The sequence below is a fragment of the Astyanax mexicanus genome, chromosome 1, assembly GCF_023375975.1.
Source record: "Astyanax mexicanus isolate ESR-SI-001 chromosome 1, AstMex3_surface, whole genome shotgun sequence".
In the NCBI taxonomy this organism is placed as follows: Eukaryota; Metazoa; Chordata; class Actinopteri; order Characiformes; family Acestrorhamphidae; genus Astyanax; species Astyanax mexicanus.
This window is the reverse complement of record NC_064408.1, coordinates 68,972,141-68,994,889: the sequence shown is the minus strand read 5'-3', so window position 1 is coordinate 68,994,889 and position 22,749 is coordinate 68,972,141. Positions and strand designations below refer to the sequence as shown.

Here is a 22,749-nt window from a genome sequence, read left to right as displayed (position 1 = left end):
CTGCTTTTTAGGACTAATTTATAGAAAATTTAAAATAAATAAAATCACTCCCATCCCTGGTATCCACACTCCAACCTATGAAGGGGGTTCAACCCCTAATTGGAACTTTGTTTACACTAGTTTATGGTTGTGTGCTGTACATGACGTAGCTGTCTTTTATTTCATCATATGCCAGTCTTTACAAACACTCGTGATGAGAGTGCTGTGAGTTTTACCTTGGTGCATTCTACTTTGCCGTTGACACACTGGCAGGCATTACAGTCCTCCTCCCAGCGGCTGCCGTGCGGGAACTGCAGTCCGGTGTAATGACACGACTTCCCGATGCCTATAACTGCAGCACACATCCACAGCAGAACTGTAAGCTACAGTGATTTAAACCACAAGTCCTGCTTATGATACTATAGAAGCACTGTATGATCTAACGGAGGGTATTTAGTGATGCACAGGTCTAGTCAATCTCATGAGAGTGGAGGGATACTCACACTCTTGGCATCGAGGACCAGAGCGTCCGAGCGGACAAATGCAGCGGAATCCGTTGATCTCATCGACGCACGTGGCTCCGTACGCGCAGGGTGATGACTGGCACTCGTCGATGTCTGCGAGAGGAAAGTAAACACAAGCTTATTATTATGTATTTAACGCCAAAGCATATCAGCAAACTGTTGAGGAAAATAAACAGAGCAGAGCAGATTTGGAACTGATTTATATATTTGTGGGCTACATCCTGGGGAGGAGGCTTTGAGGCGTTTCCGTTTGCAGCTTGCGAGAAATCAGGCTAGAAAAAATGCATCCTTAAAGACTTGTTTTTTATGTAAAAGCCATCAACAGTCAAACGAGACAAAGAGTCAGCTCCCGGAGCATGGTGAGGAATTTTTCCCCTGCCTGAATAATTCATCCCCTCCGTCTGTATGCAAGCGAGGGCTGACCTTGGTGCCCTAGAGGGGTCAAAGGGCACGGGATGCTGAGTAATCTGGCATTTCGGGTGACACGCCACATGCACCTCTTTCTTTCTTTGTGTTTTTTTTTTGTTGTTTTGTTTCTTTAAAGCATTGTTGCTCCCGCTCTTCCTTTCCCTTCACTGATACTCACTGATGCGGCAGTCAGGCCCGGCAAAGCCTGGAGCGCACTCGCAGCGGAACCAGTTCACTCCATCCACACAGATTCCTCCGTTATAGCTATAGAGAGGAACACAAACACAAGAGCAAAGTGTTAAAGATGACTTATTGCATTAATATAGCATATTCATTTGATCACTGTGGCAGCATTAAACTATTAAACTATCTCTACAACTTTCTTAAACCTAGGCAGCTAAATCTGAATCAAGCTTTATATATTAGTTACTGAACCAACAACTGAATACTAAGCCTAGAGTTTAAGGGGTTAAGAAAAACTGTAGAGGTCCTGCACTCAGTGGTAAGATAGCAAGATAAAAGGACACTGAGGGAAAAAGGGAGAAAAAAAGACGAAGACACAGAGAGTAGAGGACAGAGAGGGTTATAAAGGCCTTGTCCCGTTCATCAATACCACACCTTTCAGATGCTAATCCCTGCTGACCCCTTGCTGGGACACCCTGCCTCCCCCCCTCCTCTTCCCCAATCCCCCTGCTCGCAGGTCAGCGGGGCAAAATGGCAGGAGGGCAGCAAGGGTCTGGAAGAGAAAAAGGCCGGCCTACCCCTCCTCCTCCAGACCCTCAAACCCTCACCGCTGGGGGCACTCTTTTAGGGCCTTCGCCTCTATTGTGTCCCCCATTAAAACCAGCCCCTGGTCTCCCAAGCTGTCGGATTTAGGGGGTGATTTAAGGACATCTTCCCCTGCCTTTACAACACCAACCCCCCCCCTCGTGCATCATCTCCCTCCCCATCCCGCTTTGAGTCCTCTGTTGCTGCTGTGTATCCGCTCAGAGAGAATGGAGGTGGGGGGTAAGAGGGGGTTTTGGGCAAAAAGCCATGCGAGAGGGGCTATTCACAGCCGGTGGTGTTGTACAGGGAAGGGGCGGGTCAGCACAGACAGCGAGGACAACAGAGCCACCAGCAGCCCTGGCTAGAGTAGAGTAAATATGAAAGGCGGGGGTGTCGGGGAGTGGGGGTACTGCGGACCACTGCAGGAGACTAGCACAAGCTAACACAAGCTTACTTACCAAGGGTGAGGGTTGCAGTCGTTGATGTCTGTAAGAGGCAGAAAGAGAGAGAGAGAGAGAGAGAGAGAGAAGAAAAAATGAAACAGTGATTATCTGGCAATTATAATGAGTCTGGATAAATGTAAGTGTTTGGCTTGTGATAATTCAGAGCTTTCCTACAGTAGTAGAAACACAGTACACACTCACTCTGAGCGCAGGTGGGTCCCTCCCAGCCGTCCTTACAGATGCAGGTGAACGTATCCCCTCCACCCACGCAGGTTCCTCCATTAACACACGGACTAGAAGCACACGTGCTGTTCTTAGCTGAACGACAAACAGAAAGAAAGAGAGTGTCTGAAATATTGAAATATTAATTGTGTAACACCTCCCAAATTGGATAAATTCTAAGAAACATTTTAAGCTACACTTTGGTCAGCGGGCCCCCAGGAAAAGAGCTGACATGTGTAACTTTAGTGTGAATGAGTGGTGCTAACCTGTTCAGAATAAACAGATACATGCGAATTGGCCTTTTGGAGCTGAATTCCTTAGCTTAAATGTACCAACTCTTTAAAAAAGATAAAGACCAGCAAGCTCACCTGTGTTGCAGGTGCTTCCCCCCCAGCCAGACGGGCAGGCGCACCGAAAAGTGTCTCCATGGTCGTAGCAGGTGCCTCCATTGCTGCAGGTGCTGGCGTCACACTGGCTCTCGCGCGAATGACACGTCTTGCCTTTCCAGCCATTGGCGCACTCGCAGTAGAAGTCGTTGACCTGGTCCACACAGCGTCCTCCATTCTTACATGGGTTTCTACTGCACTCGTTCACATCTGCAAGGTAAAGAGGGGTTAGTGGAGAGAGAGAGCAGGTAAGCTGAGAAGGAATAAAGAGGAGGAGGGTGGATGTACTCACTGAGACCACAGAGGTCACCCTCCCAGCCATCAGGACAGAAACACTGGAACGAGTTGATGCCATCGATGCAGGTGCCGCCATTCCGACAGGGACTACTTACACAGTCATTCACATCTGGGAGAGAGAAGAGCAGAAGATGCAGGGGTGAGTGCAAGGTCTACAAGTTTTACAATTAAATGTTGAACCAAAAATCATTCGGTAAACTACTTTTTATCAAACATATAAACATATAAATTACCGTATTTTTTGCACTATAAGGCACACTGGATTATAAAAGGGAGGGGGATTCCAGAATTTCTCCAGCACTAAGGCTGAGCATTAGCGGCTAGCGGTAAGTGTAGCACGGCAGCACTACAATGAGAGCTCTGGTAAGCCAGGATGATATTAGCTACTGGTTTGTCCCAAGCAGCTTGTTTTAACACAGTAAACAAAGATGCAGGCTACACTCCAATATACTCTCCTCTGAAAGAGCTACCATGGATAGCTAGCTCCAGCAGTGTTAGCTGGGGTTAGCAGCAAGCTACAGGCCGATAATACTCTCTTCTGAATGTCTGAACGGCTAAAGAGCTAGTGCCTAGTGCGGTTAGTGGGTAATGCTAATGCTGCTCCAGCAGTGCTAGCTGGGGTTAGCAGCAGGCTACAGACCGATAATCGGGAACCTCTGAACGAGGAAATAGCAGTTAGCGGCTAATGCTAATACTGCTCCAGTCTCGGTGCTGAAGAACTAAACTGAAACTCCTGTATTACGCTGTACTTCAGGAGAGTAGCTTTACTGCTTCTTACAACCTGACTGGTAAAATTCTTACATAAGGTGCACCGGATTAAAAGGCGCACTGATGATTTTTGGGAAAATTAAAGAATTTTAAGCACCTTACAGTGCACTTAAAAAAATATGGTATGCAGAGGAACCATAGTTGGGTTTAGCTTGCTAATAACCACTACAGAGACACACTTTAAAACATGGAGAGCTCTGGAAAGACACTAAGGAGAAAGACAGTCTGGGCATCAGGACTCACTCTCATGGCAGTATGTTCCAGTGAAGCCTGGATCACAGGTGCAGGTGAAGTTTCCGGTGGGCTGACTGACACAGCGGCCGCGAGGGCCACACACGTTGGATGAGATGTGTCTCACACCACCGTCTGTGCTGTTACTCGCTACCGCGATCGTGCAGCTGTCGATCACTGTGAGAGAAGCACACAAATGCTTAGATACATTCTGTGATGAGCAGTAAAAAAGAGAAAGGTATGTTTAGTTTAGAAAAATGAGCCACTGTTAGCTGACAGGACAGTGCTGGTTACCTTGGCAGGGGGCAGTCCTGCAATGGTCTTTATGGTCTGCGCAGGTCTTCCCCTCATAGTCCTCAGGACAGGCGCAGTAGAAATCCCCCAGCAAGCCGTGGCAGGACGCCTCGTTCTTACACGGGTTGGGTTCACAAGGATTCGAATGGCTTGGTATCTGAATACAAAATGTACACGTGTCTACTGATTAGCAACAACATTACAACCACTCAGAGATTAAAAATGAAAAGCATAGAGTTTAGCAATTGTCAGATAGGCAGTTTAAATGGACATGGGCACAATAAAACGATCAAACAGAATAAAAAAAAAAGGGAAAAAAATACACAAAAAGGTATGCTGTCTGATAGATAACTAACTAGGTTAACCTCACTGTGCTAATCAGCTAGCCATGCTTAACACATAGAAAACTAGTGAATAACTACTACACTTGTTTACAAGCTTAGGGCAATTGAGTAATCAAACAGCCATATGGTTGGTGATAGTTAAACATTAGATTATTTTATGTCTTTTTTATGTATTTTGAATGTTTTAAACAACTACACCATAGAAAAATGAGACAACATGCATTCTATGATTGCACTGAAAAACTGATTGCGATTTAAAAAGAAAAAGAAAAAGAAACATTGCTCAACAATGGAGAAAATTACAGCAGTGAAAACAGAAGAGAAGGTCCAGCGAAGGCGAGTATGGCTTTGATTTACTCAAGGCCTCAAGCTCTTCAAGCCCAATCTTCTTAAACTACGGAGATAAACAAAGTGGGCTAAGCTGTGGAAGCCTGCCAGCAGCTTACAGCTAAAGGAGAGTGCACCGCTGCCCTCACACAAGAGAGCCATCACAACAAAACGTAAAATCTAAATTTAGCCGTCCTTTCGCTCCGGTTGAGCGGATTCTGCGGGGACGTGAAACACTTTCACACTTTCGCACTTCTTGACTTTTCTCTTGCTAGTATTCTAGGCCATGCAAGACTCGAGGAGCTCAAGACTGCAGATGGAGGCTAGATTATTGCGTTATCGAGTATCAAGTAAGATGGTTGATGTAGGCTGATGTAGCTGGCCTGCTAATTCTACACCACTTCAACTCTACGTCTCCAGTCTGATCTTTTTTTTTCTTCTTCTTCTTTATGCATCTTCAAGAGGGATGAACTTGTGGGGAATTTAAACAAGCCTCTGAGCAGGACAGATCATGCCAGTTGCCATGTAAGGCATTTTGCGGTGGCTGCAGCCTGGCCCTTCCTTCCCTCTGCTCCCTCCATCTATTTGTTTTATTAGGGATGTGCCGTGTGTACAGTGGAAGGCCGCTGAAAGTGATGCAAGAGATGGTGACAGCGGGCCAGACGGCTCCGAGACGTGAAACTGCTCCGGGGCGGGCTGTGCTGCAGGGAATTCGGCATCCGTTTCAATACATTAGCTGGCAGTTATTCAGCAGGGTATCAGTTTAGGGCAGGGCCGTCTCGAGCCTCGGGTTTGAACTCTAAAAGTAGGTTGGTGTGCAGGTGCTCATGAAGAGAGCGATCATAGATCAAACGCTCGCTCTGTATAGTCTGTGATCCGCCTACAAGACCGGAGCCCTCGCAGGCTAATAGGAGCGCGATGGCACGCCAGGCATGAATCGAACGTAAAAATCAAGGCCTTGTTCCCGCGCCATGCGCAGTCACACGGCCAGTCAGCCCAAATAAGAGTTGCCTCATTCACTACGCCCTTTATTTTTAGCCTGTACAGTGAGCCGGGGACCGGCCGGAGCGGCCCGCAGCACCTCCACAGAGATCCACTTCAAAACCCTCCGCTGGGCGACGGCTGGCCCCGGACCAGACCTTTCCGCTGCCTCTTCCAATAACAAGAGCAGTGTGGCAGGAATAACCCCCTCTGCTCCAGTTACCCACTCACACCTGTGCTAGAATAGCAGGAGCGATCTGCCCCGCACCAAGGCTTCAAACACAACATGCACGCAAACGGGAGGAGGCCTCCCAATTTAGACGCTGCAACGGGGGCTTGTGTGAATTCCACAGAGAACAACTTCACTATTTCAAAGAGTTCAAGAGTTCTGTGCAGCTTAAAAAAAAACAATGAATACACAAATGCAATTGGATACAGTACATTTATACTATACTATACTATACTATACTATACTATACTATACTATACAACTGTACTATTATAATACAATGTTAGAATTTCCGTTATGTAAGCTTTAAGATTCGGTTCTAAATATTTCACATCCTACAGATGCAGTTGCTTTAATCTGGAACCCTTTAGCTTGCAGATAGAGAGGAGATATTCTGCTCAAACAGGCGTCAGGCGCTCACCTCGCAGAGCGTTCCGATGTAGCCAGGCAGACATTCACATACAAAGCTGTCCAGCAACACGTGACATTGGCCGGCGTTCTGGCAGGGGCTGCTGGCACACTTGTTCCTCTGGATCTCGCAGTGGGTGCCCGTGAAGCCTGGGGCACACTGGCAGTGATAGCCTCCTCGTGCTCCTTCCTGGATTGGATTATTAACATATTACATTAGAGCAAATGCTGTAAACATTAGGTCCTAGTGCTAAGAAATAGCTTTAAATTCTGAGTGTTCAGTTCTAATGTCGGAGGGCCACTGTCCAGCGCAGTTTGACAACTATTCTGATGATTCTTAAAAATTTTTTTTTAAAAATGGCAGCACAAGCAATTATTGCATTAGTGACTAATGTTTTTTTTTTCATTGCATTTGTTTTAACAAGAAAATCTCCTTTATACACCTTTATCACTTTAACAGTGTTAAATTTGGGTACTGATTGATCCAATATATGACCCAACAGTGCTGGACACTGGCCCTCCAATCCCAAAGATGATCTATAAAAGACTTAACAATATAATAAGGCTCTACCTTGCAAGTTGCTCCATTCTGGCATTGTCCATGGCAGCCATTCATGTCTGAGTACCAGAAAAAACAACAGCGATAAACAAAATGTTTGAGTGGAAATAAAAAAAAAAGAAGGGGGGGAACTGGTCATTAGTTATGAACTGCATGCGGTAAAGATGAAGAGGCGGGGTTAGTGAGCTAAACACAGAATCAGCAGTTCAATCAGCACAAGCTCGCAGGCCAGTCAACAGGAAGCAACAACCCAGCATGCAACAGGAGCTGAAAGCTATGATGCGGTGTGTGGTGTTCATGTCCCTGCAGAGTATCAGGTGCCTACAGAGGAAACCCTGGTCGCAGTGTGTGTGTGTGTGTCTCTGTGTGTGAGAGTGTGTGTGTGCTCGCAATTGTGTTTGTGCATATATACGCGCTCGGATAGAGAGAGAAAATAAAGAAGAAGAAGAAGAAGAAGGGACAAACACCAGAGAATGTGGCACAGAGCCCAGTGAGGAGAGGAGTACTGAAGAGAGAGATACTGACTGATGTCACAGTTCTGTCCGGCCCATCCTTGAAAGCAGTCACAATGATATCCACCAATCAAGTTTTTGCAAGAGTAAGCGTTAACACAAGGCTTCCCCACACACTCATTTACATCTGTGGATTAAGGGAGAGAGAAAGAGGAGGGATGAGGAACACGTGTGGAAAACAAACATGGAGGACGAGGGGAAAAAAAATAGATTGGAGAAAAGAAAAAAAAAAGAAAGAAAGGCAACAAAGTCAAAGGAGGGAAATTTGAGCTCGCTCTTTGTAGACCCATCACCATTAAGCACACTGAAAGGGCTCCCAGTCTGTAACTCTGTACACACTTCAGCCTTACTACATGTTCCATGTTGACATCAGGTCCATTTTTTATTACTACTTCTTTTTTTGTATTTTACCCTCTTCCTCACTTCCTTTCTTTCTTAGATCTTTAAAACAAAAGCTTTTGATCATTTCATTTATACCTACATTTGTATATATAGTAGGATAGAGTAGATAAAGTAGTTTATAATGAGAGCCACGAAAAAAAGAATGAACAAAACTTTGGGATAATGTAAAAATAGAAATCATCTGCAAATCCATTTGTGGCTTAAGAACGGATGCCCTAAAGAACATTTCAGTTTCAAATGTTCTTTCTTTAGACAAATAAAACCAGCTAGCTGATGTAACAGAACAGAGCTTTAGTGTTCTCCTCCAAGCATGCTGAGCCTCTTTTTTTTCTTTTTCCATTTTTTTTTTCTTTGTGATAAATGGTGTGGTCTTGGTGGCCTCTAAGTTTGACAAAAAAACTACAGTAGAGCACTAAATCTCTCAGCAGAACCTCTCATGGATTATAGCATCACATCACATTAAAATCTTCAGGTGGGAAGATGGTGGGAAAAGATGGTCCTTTCCACTACACTACCCATCATCTTCATCATCTAGTAAGAAAGCGCTGGTGCCGTGACCCTGGCATTTATTCGCTGGTTAAATATTCAGTACGGGCTCCTGGTGAGGTGCGTGCCGCTCCCCTGCGCACCTGTCCTGCGGGAAACCCGACGCCAGGCCTTATTGGGACTGGGAGAAACGCGAGCTGGGGGCTAAGGTTCGGCCTGTAAGCCGAGCGCACCGGCTCCGGTTCCCTCACCCCACTTGTTTACAGGTCATAATCCGCTTCCTCCCTCACATCCTGTACTTCCTTTGACGTGACGACTGCGTGGAAAGGAGGCACGTAAACTTCAACTGAAGTCAGAAGCACAGACCAAGCATGTAGCTGCGGGATCTGACCTCAGAAAGCTGACTACTGTCTCCAGGTTTGTCCGCTCTGGGTATAAACACGGCGTTTCCTCCGTTTAGGAAACACACACACACACACACTACCAACTCCTCTCAGGAAGCCTTACCCATCACTGCACACCAGCTCAACAGTGGCATCATAAATCACACACATGCAGCAACACGGTCACATTCACCAAACGTCACCAAAATCAACACGCATGCATCAGCAGCCAGGCTGTCAACAAACAGGATGCAACAATGCACAATGTAATCGATAGGATGCTCCATGGAATACTATGACTGGATGAGTCGTTGTATTACTGAAACATGAGTGGATGCAGATTGTACAGCACATGTTGTGGTTTTATTACCTTTATTGTCTTAATACCACAACACAATAGAGACAAGAAGCAAAATATGCCACCAAGAAACTGAATGGGTTTAATACTTTGGGCAAAGCAGTAATAGTATATTACATGCCCTAATCTTATAATCCCACCAAAATCCCCCAGCACCCTAATAACAGTTAATATTATAATCCCAATAAAATCACAAAAATACATTTCTATATTATTTAAATATCTTTAAATCATAATAATCAGCTCCAGACAAAACCATGTCTGAAGATCTAATGAACATCCATATTGGTAGGGTCACTCTTAAAGAGGATAGTGTACATTTAATATCAGATGCTACCATTTCCAATAAGCAAGTCAAAATCCTGTCACACTGGTGACTATCTTTTAAACACACTGAACTCCAATGCGTCTTTAAAGCATCTTACATTGAATAAGTCCAAATACAATCTATGTCTATAGAATGATATATGAACAGTTTCTTCATAATCATACTTCAATTTCAGTTTATGAATGAGCTTAAATCTCAAAGTTCAAATTAAATCAATGGTGTATGGTAAATATATAAGCTAATTCCAAATCATTCCACTGCACATACAATAGTGAACACATATCCCATCAGCCTTACCAATCTTGCAGGTCTTCCCAGCCCACTGCGGAGGACAGAGACACTCGAAGCCGTTCTCCAGATCGATACACGTCCCCCCCTGAGCACAGGGACTGGAAGCACACTCGTCCATGTCTGCAATACAGAACAAAAAAAAAAAAATGTCCTCAGAGCCACATAAAAGACAAGCTGCTGGAAACTTTAAGCCTGAGCTCAGTTCAGAGCTAGGCTTTCAAAACAAAACTGTTATACCATTAAAACAAAAAAATAATACATAAATAAAAAAAATATATCAGTAAATGTTCCAAATGGATTCAGACGAGAAGGATTTCTCTGCTCAATTTTGTGCAATTGCTTACCATATAATATTCACATTTAAATTGGCCGATTACACCGATTTTAACCAAACTATGTGGGGGCTGACAACCACCCACTACTCATATAGGCTATGCAGAGCAAGAACGAAAGAGAAAGGACAGATAGAAAGAGATCTAAAACTGCAGTTGCTTTCCTGAGTAACAGTAGTCAGTAGTCCTGCTTTTACACTGTAACGCGATTAGTGTTTGGTCTAATCCAGAGGGCCGCAGATTAGCCACTATTAGCTTTGCAATCCTCACGCTTCTGATACTGACACAAACAAAAAAAAAACAAAAAAAAAGAAGAGAAAGAAAAAAAAGTTTAGCAGCCAAACAAACATAAAAGCAGAGAAAAGCAGCAAACGCCCCTTTTTTCTCTGAGCTGCCCTTTCGCCCCTATGAATCTATAGGATTGTAAAGGCGAATGGGGGTCTGTAGAGGGGGGGCTGCGTGTGGGTCAGAATTGAGCATGTATGGGGCTGGAGAAAGCAGCACCTTCATGGGCTCCACAAAGAGAAGAGCGTGCCAAATTCCAGCAGGAGACCCTCCTGTTGCTAGGGTAATGGCAACATAAGTGTGGTGGACCTGGCAGATAGTGGGAGGGGTAGGGGGATGCACAATCAGGGGGGCAGCCTTCAGCATCATGATGAGGTGAGGAGAGCAAAAAAAAGAGGGAAACAGAGAGAGAGAGAGAGAGAGAGAGAGAGAGAGAGAGAGAGAGAGAGAGGGGAAGGGGTATAGGGCCAGTCACGGCAAATTACGCAGGAGGTCCAGCACAGAAAGGTGGGCTGAGTTTTGCATTTGAGGGGAAAAAAGGAGGTAAGCGGGAGGGCACCATGCCGTGTTCCCGATTCGCAGAGCCAAAAGCGAAAAGCGGGTTGGTTCAAAGTGGAGGCAGGATTATGCAAATCCCCCTTGTCTCTATGATCAGTATCACTGTGCTTTAATCCAGGCCCCTACGAGCGCTCAGCCAGAAGCGGCCAACTCGGGGAACCCCACTGTGTGGCCAGTAGCCCACCCCACCCCTGCCTCAGCCCCAAACGCCCAGCAGGAGCCCAGCCTGGCCACAGCATCTGGACACGTGTGGAGAACGGGGGCAGGAGCAAGACCAGGGAAAACAATAGCACAACAGAGGGAGACAACCTATGGTATTCTTGTTATATTTAATTAAGTGGTACACTTGGTTATTTATAATAATTACTTTTTTTAGATTAAGGAATACATTATATGCTATAATTATCTTTAAAAAAAAAACTAAAAAGTTACTATGTAATGTTGTCAATTTTGTCATAAATTAGTATCTACATTAGCTATAGCTTCACATTATCTCTCTGTACTGTTGTTTTGCTCTGTTATTTGTTTGTTGTTTGTTTCCTCCTAAGGGATCTTCCTCTTGTAAGTGTAAAGGAGTTTTTCATTGCTACCGTTTCACCACAATAATTGGCATCTATGTGTTGCTGCTCATAAGAGGTGTGAACCTGTTTTTCCCTCTGTAAAGCTGCTTTTTGACGACTTCTGTTGTAAAAAAAAAAGCTATATAAATAAACTTGAATTGAAAAAAAAATTAAGAATTAATCATCGCATTTTTAGTGCAAAGGATTCTGTTTACTTCATTAGAATTAGAATTAGAACTATAGATAGATAGATACTTTATTGATCTTCGAGGGGAAATTCTGGAAATTCTAGAAATTCGTGCAACCTGTAACCATGTTACACATTATTTTTTTACTAGCATAATAACATTATGTTTATATTATATAGTATTACACGTTAGCGTGTTTATGATCGACTGCAAATATTCATAATGGTAATGTGCACTAGTAACACTAAAAAAACCAAACAAACTCACCTTTAGCACAGGTGGGACCCTCCCAGCCTGGTGGACAGTGGCATTCAAAGCCAGAGGGAACTTCGTGACAGGTGCCACCGTTGGCACACGGGTTGGAAACGCAGGCATGCTCTGCTGCAAAAGACAATTCCATTCTCAATTAGCATCTCACACACAAAAGATCTAGCTCCAGCATTGTTCCTGTGAGCCAGCAGGGCAACATTTACTGGCACTGCCTCTTCGCCCACTGGCTGGACTCTACACAGCCTTACGCAATCTGATCCACGTCCACAACATCTCATAACAAACTGGTTGCACAATTACACACTTACCTATTTCACAGTTCTTGCCCGAGTAGCCTTCAGGACAGGCACAGTTATACTCATTTGGCTCCGAGTTGATGCAGGTACCTCCGTTCACACAGGGGTGATGAGTGCCACAGTAGTTCAGATCTGCGTAGAGAAGAACACCCGTCACTTTTAGTCCATAACTCAAGCTGCGGGGTGGTGAAACCGACTGGGCTCCAACAGCTCCATCATTTAAAATCTGACCCTTTTGGCAATGCTGACGCTTCTGAGGACAGCAGCTGTCAAACCACAGAAAGGGGGTCTGGGGGCTACCAGCATGTCTCACAGAACTAGGTCCTGCACATAAAAGCTTGTAAATTAATAAACAGAGGGCCACGGGGACGGCCGACCTAGTGGCCGCCTCGCATTCCTAAGCATCTTTCAGGACGCACGCTGGTCAGCGGCCGCAAGATCAGATGACCGTGCACCACTCCAACCACGACATCAATATCCAGCGCCTGGCCAGCTGCGTGTGTACTCCATCACAGGACTTCAGACTGTACTGACATGAGGGGCAGCAAATCAAATCAGCTGAGGTGGGAGCAATTCAGCCTGATGACTTCACAGAAAATTTGCTGGATTTTTACAGGTCAGGTTACTAGACTGGAATTGAGCCTATGAGTCCTGGACTACATAATATTCTGAATGGAGATAATCTCTATAAGAGTTCATCCCTGTCTTGGAAAAACAAGATATACGATACATAAGAACAGATGGAATTTTCTATGGATAAAAGTGACCTGCATCATATTAAAGCAGCGGATGGAAAGCAGTAATATTCCTAAGATGGTAGTGGACAAAATATTATAATTAAATGGTTGCAGTGTCCTAGCACGGCCATCGCTGCAATGTGTAATATATAAAATAATTCTAAAACTTTAGTCGTGTTTTAGGTTTGTTGGATGTAACTGCAACTACTCTACAGTTTGATGGCCTTTTATAAATGAACACAATTAACACAGCAATATATTAAACAACAGGGAATTTCACACAATAATTTATATATATTAACATTAAAAAAGTATTAAAAGTACTCTTCCACATGCTCAGCGCAATTAAACACTCTCACCACAGAGGTCTCCAAATCCCCAAATCTCCCAAACTTACAGACTGAAGGTTTGAAACAGAATTTCACAGAGCAGGATTTCTCAGTTAGTTTGATAACCTTACCAGGTATGTCCGATACTGACCCCAATTTCTCTTCTTGCTGGATAAGGTTTGATCTCCAGATATCCAGAATAACTAAGAAATCCTTCTCTGTGAATTCCATTATCATGTGCAATCATATGCAAATAATATGGTTTACCTTTATCACACAGTAGTCCACCCCAGTTCTTCTCACAGGTACACTGCCACGGGTTTTCGCAAGTGCCATGAACGCAGCCCGGGTAGGGCAGGCACTCGTCGCAGAACTGACCCTGCCAGCCGTAGTTACACCTGGAAACCACAAGAGCGGCGCAGTCAGCTTCTGAGGCAATGGTTTTGAAGCAACCATTGACATCTTAATGACGAGCCTGTAATGGTGTGTAACAGCCATAAGCTAAAACCCCACCGCGGTGTCTGTAGACACCTAATCTTAGCAGGAGAAGACCTTGCAGGGTGGCAAAGGTTAACAACACTTCCAAGCATATAAACACACGCTTCCCCCATGGGTGACTTGGTGGGAGCCAGAGGATATGTGGAATAGCGCCGGTGAGGGGTTAGCTAATCATTGGTTTACAGCAGCACTCTGCTATTCCAAGGCCAGTGGTTTTCTCTCCCTCTCGCTCAGTTTGTCTCTGTCTCAGCTGTCTTGTCATTTCTGAGCAGGCTATTTTTAAACACTAGTACTGCAGGGCAGGCATGGCCAAACTCCGGCTCCCGGCTGCAGAGACATGGCTTCCATAGCTGTACCTCAACCCACCAGAGAGAGGAGGAGGAGGAGGCAGACACTCGAACAAATAAATAAATAAAATAAAATAAATAAAAATAAAGTAGTCTGTTTTTGATCTATGCTGATCGTGGCGATCCGTAAATCAAAAAAGTAAATCAAATTAAATACTCAATTCTCTTCCTTTATACTGTAACATACTGTAAAGAACTTCTCCAGCTACATGTGTTGGGTTTGTATGTGTGAATGAGACCCTATCTATGCAATACACATCCGAGCATCAAGCTCCTAATCGAAGCGCAGTTCAAATTTCAGACTCTGCCTTCATCATCTCCGCTAAACGACGCTCTCTCAGGCTCTCTGTCTGCGTTGCCCAGATACAACTTTACTACTAGCACATGAAAGAGTGTGTAGGCTGCCCAACGTGCGGAAAGAGAATCTGAGACCCATGCCAGCTCAGAGGCATTCAGTGTTGCCAAGCACTGCCAAACGTACGCTCGCTCCCTCCAAAGAGAAGTCACTTGGTAAGCAAGTCTGTATACGCCAGGACAAGTCCTCAATCAATGTAAACAAGCCTCCAGCAGCCATGCGTTGGTACTTGTTGCCCTGCGTGTGGCAGGTGGCTAACTTAAATATGCATTCCTCAGTCATTTCATCTCTTGGCATGAATAAAAATTCAGAGTAAGATAACATTCCAGAGACTCAGAGAATTCCAACGAAAAGGATGGTCATGCCATCAGAGATTGCCTCTTTTTAATAGGCTGATGATTAAAGGGAAGTGAGTCACTGCATCCTGTGGAGAGTATGGGAACTGGTGGTACTCTTAAAGATGGCTAATAACATCCTGCTTCAGGCTTACTAACTCATACCAAGAACATGGGCCTCACGCTTACAGTACCTATTAGTGTGTCATTGCTTAACAATATAGAAAATATACTGCTATATGTTGATTTGAATTGGATGCATTTAGTATCAACCAATCAGGAACCAAGCAATCCATTGCAATGTATTTTAGAGGATGTTTAAAATGCTTGTTTCTATGGGTCTGCATACATCCTAGGCATTACCATTACCATTAAACACTTGTGGGGCTCTCCCATGGCACAGGCCTTGGTATGGTCACTTAAACCACAACTACCTCCCCATTACCCCAGTATGGATTGCCGGTATGATACTTTTTGATAACTGGTCTATAGTAATCACACTCTGAGTGCTGAGATTTTATCTCTCTCTATGGGACATAAAATGGGAAAGTTTAGCAGGGTTTGAAGGAGGCAACAAGCTCTTCCTTTGGCTTATGATGCACGGCAGGTAAAGAGTAGGCTCGGAGCAGGAAGAGGCCGGAGAGAGGGGGCAGTGGGGTGAGTGAGTGTCAATGTGACGTCAGAGGATTCCACTGTAAACTCCTGCAGAGGAACATCAATGCTTCCTGTGCACTGGGCGAAGCTACACAGCTCAGTATCTTCCAAGTATAATGCGATTTAGGACAGAAGTCAATTTTTGAACACAGCAATATTACAGTATGGAAGGATTGGCAATATTGGCAAAAAACAAATGATTCACTTATTGCAGCTATAATATTCTGTAGGGTTGTTTGTTTTATTGGTAAAGATATAAATACTATACACATTTTACACCTGTCTGGAGTGCGAATAGACAATAGACCTCTTAAATTAGCAGACTAGATAAAGAAGTTTTTCTACTTCCCACAAGCTGAATATTAAAGTTTAAAACAAATGCATCATCCTCAGACAGATCATACAGTCTCTGCGGTTTTGCTTACTGACACTTCAATTATTTTCTTAATAATAACAACAACGGTAAAATACATCATTTTACAGGATGTCAGGATGTAAAAGTCTGCAGAGAATAGAGGAAAATCATTATAGCACCTGCAAGTTATTAATCTTCTTTGGCAACTTAAAGCAAAACTTTGTCTCCAAGGAGCAATACAGACAATATACTCTATACTTTGTGTTGACCCTGTAATCCCCCTCTTATAATGAAGCATTTCTGGGGACTCATGACAGGAAGAATAATGACTACGGACAGATCTGTGTAAAAGCTCCCTCAGGTGAGCTCTCAGGTTATCTCACACTTTAACACAAGGTCTTGTGTTGAATCAATCAGAGCTATATATAAAAAAATAAATAGTAAAAAACAATCAAACTCCAGATTCTAGAGTCCAAAGAAAGCTTTAAAAAAAGAACAAAAAAAATAAGCTGAGACTTTTTTTTTTTTTAGAGCCCTGTAACAAATACTGACACCGCGTCCTAGGCGCTTTCATTAGTGGACGCAAACTTGGGCACAAATAAACATGGAAAAACACAGCTTGCACAAACCCCAGCTTCAGCGCACTGATTAATTAATGGTAGAGTAAACAGGTCAAAACCTCTTATCAGCATGCACACATATGGCCTGCTGAACTTAAGGAGCCAGATCAGCTGGGCTAAGCGAGCATGAAACCACACTCTGCCACTTACGTGCATTCCCCGGGCACTGAGCAACCTCCGTGAATCAAATTACAGCCCTGCTTACAGATAGCTGAGAGAGAGAGATAGAGAGAGATAGTGAGAGAGAGAGAGAGAGAGAGAGAGAGAGAGAGAGAGAAATAGGATTGGACAAAAAGGGGAGAGAGGGAGGGACAAGAAAAAAAACAACAATATTAAACAAATAAACAATGAAGAAAAATGATTAAGTGTGTGTGTGTTTGTTTGCACTGCGCCACTACAAGCACAAGTTGTGAGAATTCACAGTCCTTCCTGGGACACAAGACATATTTATGGCCCAACATAAAGCTTGCCTGCCACCACCCACCACCCTATCACACCATTGTTGTTCAGGTCATTCTAGTGATTTAGTATCTAATACCTTACTGCCTGCTGCACACCACCCAGTTCACAATCACTAAACCAGCCAAGCTGCCCCCTGATTGTGTACCGGAGGACATGCTGTAAACGACACCACGTCCTGCTAGAATTGAGCCAATGCGGCGAATGGAAAGTGTGACTCTAGTGTGAGGTCTGCGAGGGTATAATTTACAGAACATCTCACTTTAGGCTGAGGACTAAAGATTACTGGGCTGTGAAAGCACTGATAGCAGCAGGTATCTTGATATGGTGGTAAAAGGCAGGCAGTGAATTAATAGATTCCAATGCAATACACAATATTGGTTGCACACAAAATGCATCAGTAGCGACAAATTCTTAAAAACTACTATCCAAATACTCTTCATACCTAGTACAGTTAATTTTTAATATTTAAACCATGCTGCACTTTATACAGTGATTGGACTTTTAATTACACTGTACTTAATTGTGCAGTTTGCCAGTGTTTTAGGCACTGATGTTATCCACATAGGGTGGACCATTTCATATCTTATTATATATCTACTAGAGACAGATTATATCTGTTCAGTGTTATTTATTTTTACTATAATCCTGGATATATGGAGATATCTGGAGTGCATTATTAGTAGTATCATTACATTCTGTATCATTGACTAATGTTACAAATCTGATAAAATTCTTGTATTTTTTATATCTCAGTTAGTGGTGTGCCATATCATATTGTATGCAATAATACAATTTAATTTTCATTTTGTTGTAGTAGTGCATTCTTGTTTTGTTTTTTTTCGCCAAGAGTAAAAATACCATGAAATATCTTAATATTATTTTAGGGCCATTTCGCCCAACCCTTACTTTAAAAATAGTATATTCTGTATCATGCTTGCTAACAATCTTTATTCACAATATATGTGTGATAAATATTCTTGTCGTAATGACAATATACTTCTTTAAGCATATCAAGGATCAAAGACACTGAACACTGACCCAACTTTATGTATCATTACAGAGAGTGTAAAAAATCCAGTTTAACTGAATAAATGTGCAGCAAAATAGTTTTATAGAATCTGCCACTGTTGATGCCTTTTGTCTGTCCACTTCTAATTTTAATACAATAAGAAATTGTCATAATGCCCACCCATAACTAACACCACTGTTTCTCTTCTTCACCAGATACAGCTAATTACCAGCTCACACGGTTCGATCTTCTAGGAGATAGGAGATACATGGGTTGTACACATGAATCCTGTTATCTATAGTGATGTGACTTCTCTTACCAGTTCGACAGTCGTGCCCCATCCAGCCCTCCAGACAGACGATGTTTCCAGAAGGATCACAGCGATAATGGCCGAAGTAGTCGTCGCGAGGTCGGCACTGCTTGTTGCACTTGCTGCCGTAGTAGTTCTCGTCACACTTGACACGGATGCGGTACTCGAAGCGGGCAGTGGCGCCCGGGTGCGCGATAACCTGCCAGTGGTCCCCAGGGTTCACCATACCCGTGTGAGCATGTCGGTCAATCAGAAGCTCCTCACCTGGCAGAAACAGAGAGAGGAACATCATTAGAATCTCCAGCTGGAGTGCACAATAAAGTGCAAGTTAAACTGGAACTAGAAATGATGATATCAGGCCTGGATGGAATTAATTATTTCTTTGTCCATCCTATCCTCCCCCACACAGACCATGCAAGAACAAAGCCGTCCACAATACAGGCACACTCCACTCACATTTACAAGACAATAACAAAAGGCAGACCACCATGACAGAACCAGGGCAGACCCTGGCTGTATGCCATAAATTTCCGAGCTGTCCTAGTGACTAAGACTTTCCTGCCACCGCTGACCCACCAAATCCTTTCTGAGAATGGATTCTGAAAGGCACGAAACATTTTATATCATCTTTAAACAAACACATTCACACATGAAGGACGCGGCAGCCAAACAAAAAGTGATACCAATAGCACACCATACCACACTCGCTGCATTACTGCATTTCTCTATAGCCTGTCAGAGAGTGGTCTGACCACGAGTGCTGTTACCAGGGAGAGTCGGACAAGATGGGAGGGGATATACACATCCATACACACGCTCCACACTCCTCTCTAGAGCTGAGGACTGCCTGACTTTCAGCTCTTAAAAGTCCTTGAAGGATTTACACCTACTCTCCCCACCTAGCTTTCGGAGAATTCTTCCTTGTCCTCCATATTCACGAGAGGCACAAGCCTTGACAGGAGCCTCGCTCGCGCCCATGAGCGCTCTGCATTAACTCTTCCATTTTGCCAAGCTTCCCCTGCCCTCTGCCAACTCCAACAAAGAAAGCAATCTTTATCGCAGTGGGATCAGAGACGGCAAACAATCACAGTGGAAGTAGGGGTCTTGCGATTTCCACAGTCCTCGTGCTTTGACTGCATGCCCCCCTGCGCTCCATCCTGAACCTACCCACTCACTCTTACACACACACACACACACACACACCTTCCTCTCCATCCACTGACAATGTCAGATGAATTAGGCAACGAAAACAGAAATAGCCCTGGCGCTTCCAGATAAAGAACAATGGAGCAAGCTTTGCTGGACCGCTGTGTCCAAAGTCTAAACACTAGCTCGTCCAGAGCCCTTCCTGCCATGTAAACACAATGCGACGGGACCTTTCCTGGGGCCTGTGGGGCCTCAGTCTATACATACAGAGCCCTCACAGGCTGTACAACCCAAACGAAGCCACATGAGCAATCTAAATATGCTGTTAAATGTCCATAAGGCCATATACACTGGCTTCTCTATATTAACCCAGGTCTGCGCTATGCCTCTTGCCTATATGTACAGAAAAAGGGCCTTCAGTCTTTGGGTTAAAGGAGAACTAAACTAGATATATCTCATTGCATGAGTAATCCTATGCCCCTATTACTTGCATTGTAAGCCTGTTGGGAGCTTTGGCTAAAAGTGCTATATTTCTAAATGCCGGGGGTAAACATTTCACACAGTGGGGTTCTACTTTAAGACTGATTTATACTTCTGTTAAGTTAATGAGCAGCCCAAGATGTAGACTGCACCACTGTAAGGATTTATACTAGAGTCTCTGCAACTACAACAGCATGAAAAGGCCGAAATGCACATGTCTGTGTCTCCATGATGCAAAGTTACATTTCTGGGGGAAGGCACATGCATCAGGCTACAGAACAGGCTATAACTATGCTGTAGATTCTACGCAGAAGCACAAACTAGCCTCTGGACAGACTGTCCAGCACAGATTAGGCTTTTAAATTCCTAACCAAAAGGCAATTGGAACAAAAATGAGAGTCTTTCTAATGTTATCTTCACCCTCAGGTCCTCGACAGACAAAAGAACACGAGCTGGAATGTGTCCAGTTTGAAGAAATAAGAACATCACACAGCATGCAGCAAACTCGGTGCCTTCACACTGAATACTAAACACGCACCATCAATCAGCGTTACAAAGCTCATTACAAAGCTGTGCCTGGAGAGCCCGGCAATGATGATTTCTGAAGCTGCGCAGCACTGCCAAAGCCTGTGCGAGGACACATACTGCAGCAAGCTTCAGCAGACAGGGCTTGGCAGCGGACTCCCACTATGACAACATTATTACTGTCTGGCACGGAGCGAGTACTCAGGTTGGCTTCTCAAACGAGTGACAAATGAGGCCACTGTCTCAGAACAGTGGGGTACGGCCACAAAGAGCAGCACAAACTCTGCCACCTCGGAGGATGTCAATTTGCAGCACTATCCGTGCTCTCAACAATGACAGCATGGAAGGAGAGAAAGATTAGAGATGAAGATGGATTAGGCATTAGAGGTGTTAATACTGCCAAGAGTGGCTAACTGCAAAGATGTGCCTGTAAGAACTGCTCCATGAGAAAAATATCCTCCGTTATTTTCTGCAAGAAAATGCTCATGATCTTAACCAGACCTGATTATTAATCTTTTAAACTAAACTGGTTATGGAGACACTCTGCATAGATCTAAAACAAGATGAGTCTGGGGCAGGAGATACATTTGAAGCCCATGCCATTGGACCAGGAAATCATTTAACTGTACAGTAACATCTGGAACACCATTTGCTGGTAACAGGTTTCAGAGGGATTAGGGCAAAAATGAAGGCGTTTTCACACCCTTTAGTTAGTTTTTTTTTTTTGTCTGAAATCAGTTGATGAGTTTGTTTACTTGAAGCATTTTCTCCCTCTGTTTGGTTTAGTTTCACACAGGCACAAACCTTAACGCACCAAAATCAGCAGTTTAGCACAAATAAAAGTAGTATGTTTGATAGCTGGGTTAGATAGAGACTGGATCACACTCTTACCTTAAGCGAACCACCCCAGAGTTCGTTTAGGCCGGACCGAGACCACCTACACTAGCTGGTCCCGGTCCAGTTGTGATCCACACCCGAGTGCAATTACTGCATTTACACCTGCTCAATTGAACCGCACTAGGCATACAAACAAACCAGAGTCCAGACCAAATTGTGCTATTGCGAAAACGGCCTTAGTCTCAGTCGACTGGCTTAGTCATGCTTGGTGAGGTTAGTCAAGCTTGTAGACCAGTTAAACCAACAGGTACATATATATATATATATATATACACATACCCTAAACTGGTCAAGCTGCCCATGCTGTGGGAGTTTTCCAGTTTGGAGAGCATTCTTGAGAAACGTAAGCATGTAAGCTTCAACAACGGGAAGACCGTCACCTAAGGAAATGTACTATTCCTGGCTTTTCCAAAACGGTCTAGCAAAAACAATCAACCAGCCAGTCTTTCTGAAGAAGCCCTGCTAGCCTACAGTTTGTTCCATTGGCCCAAGATGCCCCCGCCAGTATGGACGACCTCTTTCTGGCCCATCCCATTGTCTCGGGCCACTGCTCAGGGAGAAAACGGAGAGAAAAAAACAGGATGGAATGACTTCACGCCGCAAGAGAGGCGCATGTTTGCGGTTGCCGTCTTTTAGAGGTCAGCGCATACAGTCAACCTACCGATTGCATCCGCACATCAAAAGCGAGCCCCCCTCTGCCGCCCCTTTCTTGCCAGCCATCGTCCACCTTCTTTCACATATGTTAAATTCCTCCGCTCGACCCCTTCCTCCCGACAATTCCTTCTGCGAGACAAAGGCGGCGGGATCGGAAGCCGGACAGGCAAAGGAAAACAGGATACAGCTGCGGCCTGATGGCGCCCATATCCATTCCCCCAGACTCGGGGCAGAGGAGCCCCGTACGAAGGGCCTCAGGCTTCCCTAGGCTAGAACTGAATCAGCGCCATAAAAAAGCTAAACTGATTACAACTGGCTGCATATCAGAGGGCACCAACAGCTCAAACCCACTTTGGGCGTAGACACAAAGCACATAAGAACAAATTGTCCAAACGTTTGATGGTCTGACCAGGAAAGCCTCGTCAAAGCCTTTTCGCGTGTGTCCCATCAGTATCAGTATAAGCTAAAGGTGTGGTACGTGTTTTTCTGTACAGGCCTTGTGACCACCTAGAGCTTCCCACCTCCATCGCTTTCTTAAGAATGCAGTCGAAACTCAAATGAAGTAATGAGAATTTTATCAACTTACCAAATCACATTTTATTTAGCCCCAAGGCAGTCT

The 22,749-nt window shown here is 44.2% G+C and overlaps 1 protein-coding gene across 2 annotated transcripts in view; it reads right to left on the bottom strand.

The window, feature by feature from the left end:
• Positions 1 to 22,749, bottom strand: part of jag2b (jagged canonical Notch ligand 2b) — a 55,742-nt gene that overhangs the window by 6,827 nt on the left and 26,166 nt on the right. The window contains exons 4-21 of one of the 2 annotated variants that reach the window (XM_007230935.3): positions 18,438 to 18,692; positions 16,798 to 16,858; positions 13,751 to 13,881; positions 12,430 to 12,549; positions 12,119 to 12,232; positions 9,935 to 10,048; positions 7,694 to 7,807; positions 7,181 to 7,227; positions 6,623 to 6,799; positions 4,321 to 4,477; positions 4,039 to 4,203; positions 3,023 to 3,136; positions 2,713 to 2,940; positions 2,324 to 2,440; positions 2,138 to 2,165; positions 1,090 to 1,175; positions 483 to 596; positions 216 to 331 (exon numbers count right to left, since the gene is read on the bottom strand). In XM_007230935.3, coding sequence (XP_007230997.3) covers positions 216 to 331; positions 483 to 596; positions 1,090 to 1,175; positions 2,138 to 2,165; positions 2,324 to 2,440; positions 2,713 to 2,940; positions 3,023 to 3,136; positions 4,039 to 4,203; positions 4,321 to 4,477; positions 6,623 to 6,799; positions 7,181 to 7,227; positions 7,694 to 7,807; positions 9,935 to 10,048; positions 12,119 to 12,232; positions 12,430 to 12,549; positions 13,751 to 13,881; positions 16,798 to 16,858; positions 18,438 to 18,692 — 2,258 coding nt within the window. The remainder of the gene's footprint in view (positions 1 to 215; positions 332 to 482; positions 597 to 1,089; positions 1,176 to 2,137; positions 2,166 to 2,323; positions 2,441 to 2,712; positions 2,941 to 3,022; positions 3,137 to 4,038; positions 4,204 to 4,320; positions 4,478 to 6,622; positions 6,800 to 7,180; positions 7,228 to 7,693; positions 7,808 to 9,934; positions 10,049 to 12,118; positions 12,233 to 12,429; positions 12,550 to 13,750; positions 13,882 to 16,797; positions 16,859 to 18,437; positions 18,693 to 22,749) is intronic. The other variant, XM_007230936.3, reaches the window with a different exon arrangement.